At 41.6% G+C, this 17,738-nt stretch overlaps 2 protein-coding genes across 2 annotated transcripts; both read left to right on the top strand.

Annotated features, from left to right (window-relative positions):
* The first annotated feature begins 134 nt into the window (after positions 1 to 134).
* Positions 135 to 5,718, top strand: LOC101154762 (coagulation factor VII). Its single transcript, XM_004066449.3, has 8 exons — positions 135 to 265; positions 2,189 to 2,352; positions 2,424 to 2,448; positions 2,529 to 2,642; positions 2,726 to 2,866; positions 4,118 to 4,206; positions 4,699 to 4,819; positions 4,915 to 5,718. The coding sequence occupies exons 1-8, from the start codon at positions 178 to 180 to the stop codon at positions 5,460 to 5,462; spliced, it is 1,290 nt and encodes a 429-aa protein (XP_004066497.1). The 5' UTR covers positions 135 to 177; the 3' UTR covers positions 5,463 to 5,718.
* Positions 5,719 to 8,048: 2,330 nt separating this feature from the next.
* On the top strand, positions 8,049 to 15,710 carry LOC101155013 (coagulation factor VII). Its single transcript, XM_004066450.3, has 8 exons — positions 8,049 to 8,180; positions 9,286 to 9,449; positions 9,679 to 9,703; positions 10,790 to 10,903; positions 10,975 to 11,121; positions 12,505 to 12,611; positions 13,386 to 13,506; positions 14,745 to 15,710. The coding sequence occupies exons 1-8, from the start codon at positions 8,108 to 8,110 to the stop codon at positions 15,296 to 15,298; spliced, it is 1,305 nt and encodes a 434-aa protein (XP_004066498.1). The 5' UTR covers positions 8,049 to 8,107; the 3' UTR covers positions 15,299 to 15,710.
* Positions 15,711 to 17,738: the final 2,028 nt, after the last annotated feature.

The following is a 17,738-nucleotide window of genomic DNA, read 5'->3' on the forward strand; positions in this document are numbered from 1 at the left end:
GAAATGTGAATTAGCTGTTGAATTATTATCATTTCTTTTGTTGTGACTAAACTGAAGGAGTGGAGCAGCTCAAACGTAAAAGTGTGGAAATTTGGGTCACTTTCTTTTTTTCTTTTTTGGGGAGGGTTGGGGAGAGTGTTTGTTTCACTCCTGACCTTTGATCAGTTCAGAACAAACATGGCGTTCATCTACAGAGAAAAGACGCATCTCTTCTTCTTATTACTCACCGCTGCTTCATTCCCAGCATGCACTGGGACTTCGGAAGGTTCGTACGGTCCTTTCTGTTTCTTCAAGTCGCTATCAGGATGATGGTTGTAGAAATAAGAGTCCAGGTTCTTCAGAGTATTTAAAACAGTCCACTAGTAAAGCGGAAAAACAACTGAAATACTAATAATCAGACTTGTTTACATTGTTTTTATGTAAAACTCAAAAAGCTTATAGAAGAAACATTTTAGACGTTGATCAATTGAAGTCAGAATTGTGATGAAGCGTCTTGAATTAGTGCCTTCAGTTTTCATTGCAAAAACTGACGGAAAAAGTAAAATCTAATTCAGTTTTTAATTAGAAAATCCCTATTGAAAATTAAAGACAAAACTGAATAATTTTTTGCTTTCACCTTCAGCTTTTGCATTAAAAGTTTAGATATTTTAATCCTGTAAAACCCACCATCAAAAAATGCAGAATTCAAATTCTTTAGAATCAAAAGAGTTTTTAAAACCTTGGAAGAAATCCACAAATATTTTGTGGATCTTCTATTTTTTGTGAGATATAGATATTATCAATATTTGGGATTTATTAATTTTTTGTTGATATCAATGATAGCTGAAGATGCAAAAGAAACATTGACATGAATGTTCAGGGAAAAAAGCCCCTTATTTACCCACCGTCTCAAATTTGATCCACACATTTAGAAATTGGTGTAAATGTATTATAAAGAATTAATTATTATTTAAATCCAGCAAGTAGTCGTTAACAAAGGACCTTGGAGGTTTGGCGGGTTGGGGTCTTCACTGAGGCAATCGGTGGTTGTCGTAATTGGTCGTCTGCCTCCATCCTGTTGGTGCCTAATCAGAGCGCCCCCTAGGCGCCACCCCTGACCAGACGGGTGGCCCTGTGGGCGGGGACCTGTGCTTGCTCCTGGAAGTCTGTGTGTGTGTGCATTGGACATGCACCTCGGGGGGAAGGAACTACTGCACCTTAAACATGAAGGACCCTTGGTCGGAGGGCTGCTTGGACATCGTTGCTAACAAGCAGAAGATGTCCTCTCAGTGCCCTACCCGCCGATTTTAGCTGCACCCTTTGTTGTAGTATGTCCATGTTTACTTGATTATATGTGAACATTACTGGAGCCAACAGGTATGTTTGTAACATTTGAGTGTGTGTGTGGACAGGCCCCGCCCCATTCAGATTTGTTATATATCTAAACCTGACAGTAATGATTATAAACTTCCAGCAACCTGTTACTTTATGATTTTACCCCCCCTCCCCCTCTATAATCACCCTCCTACCCCCTTTCCAACATCCCTCTCTCTTCTTCCCTCCTTTCCTTTTCCGCCTGGAGCAACAAAAATTGTCACAAATATAATTAATTTGAATAAAGTTGAGTCTAAATTACAAAAGGAGTTTATTCAAATATACATGTGGTGTTCGAAGATTCATAACCCCATGTTGTAAAAGTAAAATATGTCCAACACAAGCGGCCTTTAGCTCTCATCTGTTTGCTCAGATGTTGGACAGGACAAGTTAAAACGCAATAGCAGAAAAAGCCCTTCTACTGCCCCTAGTGGAATAATGATGAACTACAGGGCAGAAAACATGGACCCAGTTGAATCAAATAAGTCTTTAGGACATGCTAGTGAGATAGTGGTCTCAGAAATGCATATTTTAAATATGATACCAATTGTTATCCCTTGTGCTATCCTAGGCACTTTAACATTGGGAGTTGGGTCATCTAGACCCACTAGACAGTGCACTGAACCTTTTTTCTTCAATCATTTGTGATCTTCACTGGTGTCCATGGATTACATGAAATCTTTCCACCTTTATCCACCTTTGTCATGGTAGGAATAACACATCAATGTGAGGGTGGGGTCATCTAAGATAGCACAAGGGATAAGAGCAGAAGTCATGTAAACGTTCCTGTTTGTCAGAATATATCATTTCTGAACTGCTTATTCCCACCAAGAAGGGGTGTTCCTGGAAAGACCCGAAGCGAGTGTTTTCCTGCATCGGAGCCGTCGGGCTAACTCGTGGCTGGAAGAGTTGAGGCAAGGGAACATCGAGCGAGAATGTTACGAGGAGAAATGCTCCTACGAGGAGGCCCGAGAAATCTTTGCTCTGCCACAGCAACTGGTAAGGAGGAGTTTCGCCTGAGGGTCCTGGTGGTGTTGGTTTTTGCTGAACTGTGTTACCTGCTCTTACAGGAGACTTTCTGGAGGACTTACACAGGTACATGGGTTTTGACAGGCTGTTAGAGTAACATGGAGGAAGTCTGCTGGACTCCCATTGAAAAGTCCTCTTGCTTTCAGCTGTAGACCACTGCTTGTCCTTCCCCTGTAAGAACGGGGGAACCTGCACTCGCCACTTCAGCAACTACGTCTGCAAATGTGCCCCAGGCTTCCACGGAACCCACTGCGAGAAAGGTAGAAACCCGGAGAGCAGATGACGCCACGGCTTTTTAATTCATTTTGGTTTGCAGGAAACCATCGAGCGTTTGTTTTTGCAGCTCGCCTGACCTCGAATGGCTGTCGCTACAGAAACGGAGGCTGCGAACATTTCTGCACGGAGCTCTCAGATCGTTCTCCTTCCTGTTCCTGTGCACCGGGCTATGGTCTGGATCAGGACAACAGCACGTGCCTTCCCAAAGGTCTGAGCTGCTTTCCAAGCTGACTTGTTTGCAAAAGCTAAAAATAGAAGAAACGTGTGAGTTTACAGCACCCAAAGAAGTTTCTCCAACACCGGAGATGTCGTTGGTGACATCTAAATAAGACATGCTCTTTGGCCTATCGCATTCAAGTGTTTACAATGTAAATCAGCTGATTGTGTTGCAGAGAAAAGCAGCTTTTCATATCGACTTTGCAACAATGTGTAACACATTACTAACGTACAAAGTTGCACATCGGCACAAGGGTGCTTTTCTCCCCTTTCAGAATCCGCTAGAATCACGTTAATTGCGTAAACAGTTTAAGAATTACAGCAGTTGGAATAATGTAAACACTGGAGCTAAAGCTCTGGTTTTAAATGGTTAAAACCCTGTCAGAGTTCAAATCTAACTTTTATTAGTATCGGTCTCTAAAAAGGTACCCAAACTCTTAGGAGAAGATTATTTATTTCGCTTTAGCTGGAGCTAATGTAGCATTCGACACCGCATGCTGAAGCTAATTTCCATAAATTTAACATTAAAATGCTCAGCTTTGAGTAACTTTATGAAATAATGCCTTTTTGGTTAGGTTTTAAATAAAAAAAAATAAAAAAAAGACTGGCAAGCCATCTAGGGTGTACCTTGCCTTTGCGCTGCAATTATTGGGATAGGCTCCAGCAACCCCAGAAGGGATTTAATGGGTTTTAAAAATGGATGCATGGATCCATCCATCAATTTTCTTAACCTGCTGTATCCCTTTCACCATCGTAGGGCTGCCAGAGTCTCTCTCGGCTACTGTTGGGCAAAGGCAGGTCACCAGTCTGTGACCAGGCTGGAGGGCCACAAATTCACACACACACGCATGCACGCACACACGCACAAACCTAGGGGCAATTTAGACAAAACCAATTGACATATAATGCAGGCTTATAGACTGTGATAGGAAACCTGGAAACCCACACATACATGGGAAGAACATGCAACACCCACACAAGAAGGACACAGCTCGGATTTGAACCTCCTCGCTGTGAGGCAGGAGCACTAACCACTGCACGGTGCAGCGGAGCCCTGGATGCATGGATATTTATATTTTTTTAGTGCCAACGCCAACTTTAAATCTATAGCAGCCTGGAGACGTCAACATCCCCTAAAAGTCCTTCAGTTCCAATCCTTTTTTATATGTAGCTTCTTATATCTGATCAAAGGTTTGTTGGAACACACTGACTGTTTCTGTTTTGTGCTAAACATTTGGTTCAGATCCTGTTGTCTGTGGAAGGCGTCTGATTCATTTTGCTCCACGAGTTGTTAATGGGGAGATCTGCCCTCTAGGACATTGTCCGTGGCAGGTATGTCTTCAACACAGGCACCCAATCAGAAAAGAAATGTCTTTTTTTGGAGAAAAATCCAAAGTTTCTATAGAAAAAAAGACATTCACTTACAGTCTAAAACCTTGAATTAAGTCAAAATCTCTTTAAATGCACATAGAATACACAACTGGAAAAGGGGAAATCAATCACCTTATTTCCTTTTTCCTAAGAAGCATTAGATCCAAATTACAGCTTAACGTGATGTTACAAATTTCTTGGAGAAATTTACGTCCAAATTTCTCTTTGGAATAAACCAAACTTTTGTAGGAATAAAGCATTCTGACAAGAAAAAAAAACAACAAAAAAAAAAACCTCAATCTAGAAGTTTTGAGTCCAGTTGAGGTTGACTGATAGTTTTAGTATCACTAAGCCCCAGATTAGGAACAAGCATTAATATCGCCATAGCTCTTTCTACTTTTTGAATGAAAAAAGACTCCCTTTAAGATGATCCTTTTTCTCTTGATTATTCAGGCTCTGCTGACGGAACATAACGTCTTCATCTGCGGAGGCATCGTTCTGTCGGATAGGTGGATTTTAACGGCGGCTCACTGCGTTTGGTCCAAACCGATCGCCATCTTTCATGTCACCGTAGGTGAGGCTGGAAGCTTCTATTTACGGCTTCTGGGTTGAGGGATTGAATTCATGAAAATGAACAGAACAGTTGATGGAAGGCTTTCACGTGTGAAGGTAAACATGACCTGGAGGAGCCGGAGAAGACGGAGCAGCGGAGGAGGGTGCTAAAGGTGTTGATCCACCAAGACTACAACCAGACCTCCTATGACAGCGACATTGCCATGCTGAAGCTCCATCGCCCCGTCAAACTGGGTCCCAACGTGGTGCCCATTTGCCTCCCGGCCCAGAACAGCACCTTTTTCCGCACGCTGTACAGCGTCCGCCACTCAACCGTGTCTGGATGGGGCCGCCGGATGGAGCACGGCCTGCCCGCACGTTACCTGCAGCGGCTGGTCCTCCCCAGGGTCCCCCTGCAGGAGTGCCGGCTCCACAGCAAGCTCCCCATCACCAAGAACATGATGTGCGCGGGGCTGAGGAGCGGCGGACAGGACGCCTGTGGGGGCGACAGCGGCGGCCCCCTGGTAACGAAGTACAAGAAGACCTGGTTCCTGACGGGGGTGGTGAGCTGGGGAGAAGGGTGTGCCAAAGAAAACATGTACGGCATCTACACCAAAGTCAATAACTTCCTGAACTGGATTGAGAGCGTGATGGGGTCAGGCTGACACCCGCTGACCCTCTGAAATGAGAAGAAGTCCTGGTTCAGAGTGAAGTACAGGGTGTTGTAACACAATTTTAACAAACGGACTTCCAAATTAAACTAAATGTGGTTATCTCTGATTTTGAATAGTATTTCTCATCCACCCAAAAACTGTTAAGTTAAATTGACCAAACTGCCTCATAAATGCACAAAGAATTGATTTTAATCTCACTCTTCTATGGAAAAAACTTTATTGAGTACATTAAAAACTATAAATATGCTCTGGTAGTTATTTGTGACAACAACAAAAAAACATTTCCTCTTTCCACTCCACCTAAAAACAACCAATCAGAGCAAAGAGTCTGCTGTGAGTATGTGTGGGAGTGGGCATTCATGGTCCAGCTGAAGCGCCACAATCAGATGGCGTAAATGTCATATGCTTATACTTATGTAGCGCTTTTCTACCTACAAGGCCCAAAGCGCTTTCCAGTCACAGTCCCATTCACCCAGTCACACACATATTCACACTCTGCTGCCGAACACTGGCGCCAACCTCTCACCAGAGGCAAGGTGGGGTTCAGTGTCTTGCCCAAGGACACATCGACTCATGGGCGTGCAAGGCAGGAATTGAACCTGCAATCTTACGATCACGGGTCGACCGCCCTATCGCTGCACCACGGCCGCCCTCAAGTCAGCCAAGGTGTGAGTGTGGGTGTGTGGTGATGGACTAGCGAACCTTCCAAGGTGACCCCGCCTTTTCCCAACATCGGCTGGGATAGGCTCCACCAACCCCTTGATCCCAAAGGGGATTGAACAAGTTTGAAGACGGATGGAAGGAGGGATTTTTTCGACGAAAAACCATCAACAGGACACAGTTTTTTAGTGTATTTGACAAAGAAATTAAAAATAAGCATAAAGATTGTTTTTCTTTCAATGTGAGAACAAAGATATGGAAATTACTGCAAATACAGAAAAACTGCAATTTATTATTTGTCTGATTTGTCTGTTACAACACCTTAAAACATAAATCTTTTAGTCATGAGGACACAATGCATTTTGGATTTGCTTTATCATTTGTTCTTTTTTTTTTCCACAAACCAATTTGAACTTTGACCTACCAGGGTGTGGAGTTTCATAGTGAATAGACGTTCCTCTAACTCACAAAAGTACCAACAGTTTGAAAACTGATCATGGAGGACAAATTAATAACTGAGGATGAAGGAATTCTATGACATCAAGTCTTTTAAATGTCCCAACAAAGCTAAGAAAGAAAAGGCCAAGAATTACGAGATTTGCATCACTGCACTTCACATTTTGTGTAAAGCCTCTTCCAACTGTAGGTTTCATACACGCACTAGGTCTAATATAAACACCATGGACTAAAAGCGCACTCAAGAATTTCCTTTAACACGTTCTGGAACGCGTGTCGCATGCCTGGTGTGAACGTTGCGTTGGTAAAAGGCATATGGCAGCTGGCATGGAGTTTGCCAATAGGCAACTGAGGGACTCTCAGACCATTGGAAACAATTTTCTGTGGACCGATGAGACAAAAAATTGAAGTCTTTGGAGTGAATCATATTATATTTGGAGGAAAAAACAGGAAATGCTCATCACTGTTCCTACAGTAAAGCATGGTGGTGTTAGCATCATGCTCAGGGGATGTTTTCTGCAGCAGGAACTGGAAGACTAGTCAGCATTGAAGCAATGCAGAGATGTACAGAGACATCCTGCACGAAAACCTGCTCCAGACCTTAAGACTGGAGTGACAGCCAAGATACCAAAAGAGTGGCTTTACGACAACTCTTGGAATGTCCTTAACCCTTGTGCTATCCTAGGCACTTTAACATTGGGAGTTGGGTCATCTAGACCCACTAGACAGTGCACTGAACCTTTTTTTCTTCAATGATTTGTGATCTTCACTGGTGTCCATGATTACATTAAATCTTTTTACCTTTATCCACCTTTGTCATGGTAGGGAGAACTCGTCAATGTAAGGGTGGGGTCATCTGGACCCCATAGGATAGCACAAGGTTTAAGTGAACCCAGCCAGATCCCAGATTTAATTCCAATTAAACATATCTGGATAAAGGGAAAATTGCATTGTCGTTTCCCATCCAACATGATGGAGCTAGGGACGTTCAAAGAGGAAATGCTCAAACACAATGGTGCCAAGCTTGTTGCATCATATTCAGAACGTCTTGAGGCTGTCAGTTCTGCCAAATGTGCATCAACGAAGAATTAAGAAAAAGCTGAAAAAACTATGCACATGACATTGGGATGCACTATATAGCCTAATATGTTGATCCATGATGTCCTCAGATACATAATCAAGTAAGTGTTTCTCAAATCCACATGGTATGTGGCTTTAGTTCATTTTTACCCAGAGAAATAGCATTTCATACACAAATTAATTCGGCTGAGCTGTGATAAACCGTATATCTGTGATTATAAAATAAAAGCTACATACACAAAGAGAATAAAAAATACAGGAGAACATTTTGTTTATCCAAGTTTGAAGGTAGAACGTTCCGTCACAAAGCAAAGGGCATCGGTCAGTTTGGATTTCATCACCAGATTGACCATGGATCCATGGCAGCGTGGATAGGTGGGTGGGTGGGTTAAGGGGGCCAGACTTTGAACTTCCAGGCTCACAGAGACGAAGGACGACAAATGAAACCCAACATGTGGCTTCGATTCCTCTTCATTTTGGTTTTCTGCTTCCACAGCTGCTGGCCTGCTTCAGGTGAGAAAGTCCCATTTGACTCCATCAACCAATCAATGTTCAGCAGATGATTATTAGATTATTCATGGATAACATGCCAGCTGAGTTTGTCCTGCTGACAGGGAAAATTGGTTTGAGATTGACAAGATGATTAAAAGTTACCTGGTGGTGGCGCTGAAGGACAAGTTTTTGTTCATTCCAACCAAAACAGAAATTAGAAAATTTAAAGGGAAAGTTTTGAAAGTCATCCATGTGACAAGTTACTCATCTTAAACTAGAGCAATACAAAACGAAGCAGCTTTGAACAATCTTGTAGGAGTAAGTAGAATTTTAAGTGTGGAGAAGAAGGAAATATTATTACTAATAATTATTTAAATTAATGTTTTTAATCTTTTTACTTTACATTTTTGAGTCAAAGATGATGTGACAGATCTCCCTGTCATAAGGGTTGTAATAAATTTAATCTAAAAACAGTGATTTGTGACAAATTTATATATATTTTTTACTGAATAAGAGAACTGTACTGAGTGAGTGTGACATCATCCACTGAAAATGCTTTTATATTTATGTATTTTCTTGCAATATGGATGCCAGTCAAAGTCAGTTTGAGTTGTTTCTATGGCAACAACACTGACCAATCAAGAGTGAGCTTGTTGGAAGGCCACACCCTTACCATTTACAAGCTGGCTCGGGGGAATTGTCAATGAAACATTTGACGTGAGACCAAATACTATTATTGAGCCGTCTGATTGGTCAATTCATAACAATAATAACTTACAATTAAAAAGAAATATCGTGAAAATAGAATAAAATTCGATGGGATTTTGGCTTTTTGGAGCCAGCATGTACTTCCTGTTTGGAACGCCAGGGGGGAGGGGTCACGCAGTCCATTGTTAATTAACAGTCATTGCTTAGAGCCCCTTGTGGCCATTTGCGTCTTTTTACAGTTTCACAATAAAAGGCTTTTGTTTGTCCTGTGAACATTTTTGTTTCAGTATCAGTTCATCAATACTGAGGGGATTTTGTTTTTTAATCTTTGTTTCTCGAAACTATCAAATTAAAATTCTCCAGACAGTTTTTATCTGACTCACCCGCCTCCCTACTTTCCCTCCTGTCTTCCCTCCAGTCTTCTTGGACACACGTCAGGCCAATGGCGTCCTGCAGCGGTCCCGCCGGTACAACTCGGGCTGGTTTGAGGAGCTGCAGAAGGGAGACCTGCAGAGGGAGTGCATAGAGGAGAAGTGCAGCTTTGAGGAGGCCCGGGAGGTGTTCGAACACGTGGAGCTCACGGTGGGGGCTCACAGAACCTCAGGCTTGGAGGTTTCACCTCCCTGCTGGATGGTTATCAGAAGGAACTCCCCGATGAAAATTTATACTGATAAAGTATAATTGCAGGAATTATGAACAGGCATTTGCCAGAATCACCTAACGTATTTATAATACAAAATATATGTGAAAATGTAATGCTTTCTTTGTTTTGAACAAAGTCAGATATTAATTTTTGTCCTCTATTCCATAGAACGAGTTCTGGAAGGTTTATTCTAGTAAGTCTACTAAATTTCTCAGAATCTACAAGCTTCTATCTTCTTTGTTTCTTAATGATAGTTTGAACTTGAGAGAAATTATTCTGATCTTGCCTTCTGCAATACTGCGTCTCAGACTAACATTTAAAGTCCCACTCCGATCATATTTTGATCTATTTTCAAACCTTACCCAGTAGTCTTTTAATTATTCTAATGCAGTTTTCAGCCTAAATAAATAGCACTGTGTCGTTTTCTAGGACATAGTTCCATAGAAATTTGCCCGAGAGTTGTGGGTGTGGAGCAACCCCGCTCCCCTTCCCATCACCCATGACCGAAAGCTCTCTGTTGACATGCTCTCCTGCTAGCTTACGGTCCCTCACACTCCTCGCCTAACATTACTGTTTAACAAAAATGGCAACGTTTTGAGTCAGATTCCAGCTCGGAATGGATGTATTCATCTACAAGGGGATGCGTCAGAATGGAGCAGAGCACCCAGTGTATTTTCTACTTCACAAATACAATCTTTTTCAAATAAAAAAAAAAGTTATGTCGCTAAATAGTTACGTAACTTAGGTTTAGAAACCAAATACTAATACCAAATACTCCATATAATAACCCAGTTGTCTCAACCGTACAAAATATCAAATAAAATAGGTTATAAAATATAATAGCGGATTGCTAAACTAAACGGACTAAACTAAACTGGGCATCCCCGCCCTTAGACCCCCCCCCCTTCAAATCAAATCAACTTTCCCCACTGATGTAACTCAAAGTGTATAACATAAAAACAGTTTCCATTTTAAAAAGCAATAGAATGACCAAAAAACAAAAAACAGAACAATTATAAAACACATACAATTCCCCAGTTTAAAGCAAGGAGCCAGATTTCACTGTGAGAGTGTGTTCCTGTCCAAAGAGTCAGCCTTTTAAAACAGTGGGGTTGATCTTTGTGGTCTTTTGTTTTTAAAAGTTAAGCATAATTCTTCCATCAAAATTTCTTCTGTTGATGCGCTTTAAAAGTCAAGTTTGGTCATAAAGAACAGAGTTCACTCTCTTAGTTTAAAGATTTTCTATGCAGCATCTGTACTCTCAGTTTTTTTGCCCAAGTCCCAGAAAGCTGTAAGCCCAGACCCTGTCAGAACGGTGGGACCTGCATCCCAGATGGTTCGTCCTACACCTGTCTCTGTCTGCCCCAGTTCAGAGGAGTTAACTGTGATCAGGGTGAGAACAAAGAACCTGCTTCTAGCTTGAAGGATCAACTTCCAGGATTATAGATGTGAACTTGTGTTTAGAGCATAAGACGAAGTCAGACAGCTGTTTGGTCCAGAATGGAGCGTGTGAACATTTCTGCAATGAAGATGCGTTTGGCCGAAGACTGAACTGTTCGTGTGCAGATGGCTACTCTCTGGGTGATGATGGACAGAGCTGTGTCGCAAAAGGTTTGTAGTTTTTTTTCATTTATTTATTGAAGTGTGTCTGACCAGACATGATTCCTCCTCTGCATCAGGACTGGCTGACTCTGGTCCTCAAGAGCCTCAACCCTGCCTGTCTTCCAGCTCTCCCTGGGCTGCCTGATGCTGACTGCCTAAACCAGACGTGTTCAGTCAATCAGGATGTGAAACCACTTGAGTCAGTGAATCAGCGGCAAGATGACCAGGGAGAACTGGAAGACAGGCCGGTCCACATCAAACACATCATGACGAGTTCAGGTCACACAGCGAATCATCCGCTTCCATCAAATCCTGTCGACTGCATCCTCCTCTTTTACACCATCTACCCTCATATCAAACTTCTCCACAACTCTGAACCGCTTCATTGGTCTTTATCTTTATCTTTTTAATACAACATTCACACCAGGTTTGGAAACGTGTTTATGAGCGGCCACTTCCAATGAATTCTCTGTGTATAAAAGCATGTAAATGGGCGTTTTGTGTTACCGCAATCAATACTCTCACGTTCACACTTCGCTACTCTTGTTTTTTAAGTTTCTTTAATATTTGGATTACTGAAAACGGATTTGACTTCTTTTACTTCATTTCCCGCACCAGCGGTAAAAAACCTTTTCTCCATCTGGCTGACGCACACCTGTCTGAGGTCAGGTGATCGACCTCAATTTTTAACCCTTGTGCTATCCTAGGCACTTCGACATTGGGAGTGGGGTCATCTAGACCCACTAGACAGTGCGCTGAACCTTTTTTCTTCAATAATTTGTGATCTTCACTGGTGTCCATGGATTACATGAAATCTTTCCACCTTTATCCACCTTTGTCATGGTAGGCAGAACACGTCAATGTAAGGGTGGGGTCATCTAAGATAGCACAAGGGTTAATACAGCAAAAAATGACAACAGCGACACCCACAGGACACATTGCTAAATAGGGTTCCTACAGTCCTTTCTACATACAAAACCTGCCACCACTGAACGCAAAACAAAATTTGAACCAGTCCAATCAGGGACTGGGCTTTGGTAGTGACGTGTGAGTAGCGTCCTTTTCAAAGCACGGAAGTACCAACCATTTGAAATTAATGAGTGCGGCTTGTGCAAAGTCCAGAATTCTATGACACCAAGTCTTTCATATATTGGCATAGGGCTGAGAGAGAAAAAGCCTGGAGAAAGATTCACCAAATGTGTACCATCTCAACATTTCGTACCAAGCCAGTATTTTCTACGGGCATGCTGCGGACAGCAGGTCATAGCAAACACGTTTACAACACTAAAGGGTTATTAAGGGTGAAGTAGGTAAGCACATACGTGTCATACAGACAACCCCTTGATTCTTCATGAGGGAATAAGTATCTCTGCTTGCCTCTTTTAATTTCAGAACCAATAGCTTGTGGAATGGTTCCTGTTCTGCAGGGACACAAACAAGAGGAGCATCTTCGAATCGTGGGAGGAACCGAGTGTCCCAAAGGTGAATGCCCCTGGCAGGTGGGCTGAAAGTACACTTCGTTGTTCATTGGCTATAGACAAAACCAGGATGCATTTCTGGTCTGGTAGAAACTACAATTTTAGTAACTGGGTGAATGAGAACCAGTGGTTGTCTCTTTTTATTCTGATTGGTTAGACTGCTGCGTAATCTAACCAATCAGAGAGTCAGTTACTGGGTTCAAGAGCTGTTTCCAATTTCCAGTTTAGCAAAACATATTCAGTAAATATAGATACAGAAAAGGTCATTATCTTTTTACATTTATAACATCTGAATTTTTTTTATATGTAATTAATGTTTTTGCTAATTGTTCAATCAGAAGTCCCATTTGAAACACTTTATTTTTATCTAATTTTTCATTACTGTCATCAAAAAGCTGGATTTATATTTCAAATCCATGGATTATCATTTTAATGTCACCTAGATGTACACTCTTTCACATAAATGCAGATTTTTCGCTCTAGTGGTACAAATATAACCTTAAAGACAGACACAAGTCATGAGCAAATGGGGAAACTATAAGTCCCTTACAGAGTTACTTTGATTGAAATGAAAAAGCAAATGTTATCTTTTTAAAAATAAAGAAAATTCTAACAAACGTTGGAATTATTGACGAGTGTCAAATGCGAAGACTTTCCTTTTCAGCAAAGGTCAAAGATCATTTGCTAACTGAAAAAACTTTCAAAACGAAATGCCTAACCTAAGCATAAAAATAATGTTTAAGTTTTGCTTTTATCATATTATAACACATCATCAACACATATTTCTTTCTCCAGGTTTTGCTGGTCTATAAAGGTAAAGGTTTCTGTGGAGGAGTGATTTATAAGCCCACATGGATCCTCACAGCGTCTCACTGTCTGGAAGACACAGACAAGCAGTTCCTGAAAATCATAGCAGGTGAGTTCTTAAAAAATCTCTTTTCAGTCATTAAATTGAATTCAAAAGAAAACTTCAAACCTGTTTTTTTTTTTTTACAGTTTTGACTAATAAACATTATTTAATTCTTTTGTTCTATAGGACATCTATACCATCTTTTCGATTAAAATATTTAATAAGATCTAATGTAATTTAGTTTTTTAATGTTTTAGAATTTTTACGAGTTTTTACGACTGTTTTCAGGCTCTACGCCCGAAACGAGTGTCGCCAGTTAAACTAGGTTGAATTTTAACCAATCAAGGACTCAGATTTGGTAGATATGTATGGGTTTGGTTTATCTTGTTGACCAACATACGGCGACAAGCCTGAGGACATCTGCGTTTGTTTCTTTCAGATAAAAATAACTAAATCTAGGCCACTCTCCTGACACGATGGTAATCCATTTTCGCCATTGCGAGGATGCTAGCGTTTCCGTTTTGTGCCAAAGTCGCAAGATTTGCACCACTTTGACATTTCGCAACAAGCCTCTTCCAACTGTAGGTGGCAGACATGCGCTAGTGAACAATAGAAACAGGAAAAGAGGCCCCTCCCTGCTTTTCCAGTGGGAACACCGTGGGCTGTATATGCACATTCATGAACAAACATTCTTGATTGTGTGTCACATTCTGTCGTGGCGGATGAGAGTTTCTCATCTCCATTGTTGCCCATTGCTTCAGTTCAGGAGTAACACATAAATTATCAATTTTTTCAACTTTTGGCCATTTTTTGTAATGCATCTTGGAAAATCTGGCATTAGAATAGTCTGAACAGAATTTGAGAAACCCTTGTGCTATCTTAGAAGACCCCACCCTTACACTGACGTGTTATTCCTACCATGATAAAGGTGGATAAAGGTGGAAAGATTTCATGTTATCCATGGACACCAGTGAAGATCACAAATCATTAAAGAAAAAAGGTCTAGTGGGTCTAGATGACCCAACTCCCAATGTTAAAGTGCCTAGGATAGCACAAGGGTTAAAAAAGTGACAAATACCTGTTAGATGTTTCCATGTGTTATTAATCTGTATGTGTTGTTATATGTGTGTTTATGTGTATCTGAAATTAAATGTATTGCCGTGGAATGACTTGGATTATAACAACTGCAGTTATTTTAGGACAAATATAATGTTTTACCATGTTGTTTCTTTTAAGCTTTTACTGTGTTCAGTAGTGCAACACGAACCCATGACAACTGTTCACTTCTGTCCTTTGACCTTCAGGTGAACACAACCTGGCGGTCAATGAATCCACGGAGCAGATCATCCAGGTGGCAGAGATCCTCATGCACCCGAACTACGCAAAAACCACCGTCGACAATGACATCGCCCTCCTCCGGCTAGCTTCCCCCATCACATATACCCCGTACGCACTCCCAGTCTGCCTGCCAACCCGTGTCCTGGCTGAGCGCGATCTGTGGTCGGTCAGCATGCACACAGTGAGCGGCTGGGGGAGGCGGAGTGAGCACGGGCCCACTTCGAACGTTCTGAGGCGCACAAAGATTCCACGACTGCGGACGCAGACTTGCATAGAAGAGAGCGGGGTAGCTCTCACCAAGAACATGTTCTGTGCCGGGTATCTAGACGGGCGGACAGACTCGTGTAAAGGGGACAGCGGGGGTCCCCTGGTGACAGAGTACAGGAAGACAGTGTTTCTGCTGGGCATCGTCAGCTGGGGAAAGGGCTGTGCTCGACCAGGGAATTATGGGATATACACCAGAGTCTCGAACTATTTGGAGTGGATCCACAACCGAACAGCAACCTCAAATCAGCCATAATCCCCCACTGTAACTCTAGAAGTAAGATCCAAACGATCTTACTTCTATTAACAAAGCCGCTATGAGATTAGCTTTTTTTTCCTAAGCACTGGCCAGACTACTTCAGCCAGTCCAGTTACTTATAACTGCATCTTCACTAAAAGTGAGTTAGTTGATTGATTGATTAATTAAATTCTAAGTAACAATCTGAAATTGAACTAAGGGATATCAATGAGTCCTGAGAAGGTCATCTTTGCATTTTTTCCCCCAATTATTCGGGTAAAAAGGAAAAACAAAGAAAGCGTATCAATCAAATTACATGTACTTCTGTTCAAATGTAAAAGTTAGCATAACTTTATTGGTGTGCTCAGCAACATTACTGTGAAACAGTGACAACCAATGTGAAACCAATAAAGAAGCTTTGATTATTAAATATTTGCAAAATGTAGTCATTTTTTGTTACAAAGTAGAATGTCGGGCATTTTGGGTTTCTGTATCCTTTGTGCTATCTTAGATGACCCCACCCTTGCAATGACGTGTTCTCCCTACCATGATAAGTAAGGGTTAATGACCGACGAAGTGTGCGTTATTACTTGTAAACGCACGCCGTGGAAGCCTGAACTGTCCGACGCGAAGCATTCGAAGTGTGCGTTAAAAAGTAATAACGCACACTTCGAAGGCCGTTAACCCGCTTATACCATGGTCACTTACAAAAGCAATTCATATTAACCAGTTTTTAGTCCTTAATTCTTGTTTTTTTCCCGATTTAGATCGCCTCTCTCACAAAAAGCGGATTATATGTTACAAGATGCGGCGGATCACCGCTGCAGTCAAGATCCGGCGATATATATATGCTGATCTTTCCGATGGGTTGAATAAAGCATCAGTTCAGAGAGAAAGTTCACCTCTTACCGCTTTTTTTGTCCAAATGATGAAGCAAAAGGTTGTTTTAAAGATGCCGGCGCAGTGATACAAAACATTTAAGCTAGGTGACCGGAACTTATTTTTTCACCGATCGGTTATCAGGTTTTAATCCACACCCAGTAGCCAATCAAAGGTGGATAAAGGTGGAAAGATTTCATGTAATCCATGGACACCAATGAAAATCACAAATCATTGAAGAAAAAAGGTTCAGCGCACTGTCTAGTGGGTCTAGATGACCCAACTCCCAATGTTAAAGTGCCTAGGATAGCACAAGGATTACATGACAACAAGTCTTTCACATATGGGGAACAAAGCTAAGAAAGAAAAAACCTGGAGCTACTTTCACCAGATTTGCACCACTACACCATTTTGCAACTGCAGGTGGCAGACATGCACTAGTAAACTGCAGAGTGAGAAAAAAAAAAAAGAGGAGGAAGTCCCTCCCTGCTTGTCCAGTGTGAACACTGGAGTGAACGTAGCATTACAGCAAAAATAATCCTGCTTCTCTGGCATCTTCATAATGCCAGTGAAACTCTCCCCAGCCGAAAAAAAACATGAACATATGTCTGTCACTGAGTGTGAGTCATTCAAATTTTCCATATGTGACTGCACCTGTAGGATGCCTAGCATATGACATATTTTAAATGCACTATGACAGGCAAAATCAACTGTTTGAGCTTTTAAATGTATCATAATGTCCATTTCTCACAAAAAGGAACCTGTTTTAATCCGTTCACAAATTTCTGAATGTTCTTCAAAAAACCTACGCTCTGAGCACCAGCCCCTCCCAACCCACGAAAATGAGTGGCTTCTCACATTGTGACGTAGATAAGTGAGGAACAGCCCCTTCCAGGAAGAATCTGCACTGTCAGCACCGCCCCAAGCTAACACACACACCTACTTTCTCTACGTAGCTAACTGTGACCGGCAAAACTCGAGGCCGGTCCTATGTTGACGTCATGAAATGGGCGGCACCCACACGGAGCCAAAAGGCGGTGCGTCAGAGATCAAGTCGTCTCATTTTTCATAAAAAAATCTTTGTTTAGTGTGCCAAAGGTAGTACATTATTATATAGATGGATATGGTGTACTTTGAAAGGCTTAAGAACGGCACAATATAGGCCCTTTAACATGCTGTGCTTTCACCTCTATAAGGCCATTTCCTAATTATGAGACAGGCCTTATATACCTGAGGCTCACGCAGTCAAAACTCCAAAATTAGACGGTAGTCAACACTTCAAAGCATTATTCTGGACATTGAGTGAAAACGGAGTTCGGAAAAGTTTTTACAAGCTTCAAATATGAAACATCAAATTGAAATTGTACCAGTTTTACAGCTCTGATTTTTTTCCTAATCTCTGGCACAATGTAATGTTTTGAAGTTCACGGCCAGCAAGACAGCTACATTTTTCTAGAAGGTGTCTTAAGAAGATGTGAACTCCTGACTCAATAAATTTGAGATTAGGATGTTGAAACGGGGATCAAGGAGCACTACAAAGTCCTAAAGCTGGTATATGAAATGAACACACCAGATTCTT

The sequence above is a fragment of the Oryzias latipes genome, chromosome 2 (genome assembly GCF_002234675.1).
Source record: "Oryzias latipes chromosome 2, ASM223467v1".
Classification (NCBI taxonomy): domain Eukaryota; kingdom Metazoa; phylum Chordata; class Actinopteri; order Beloniformes; family Adrianichthyidae; genus Oryzias; species Oryzias latipes.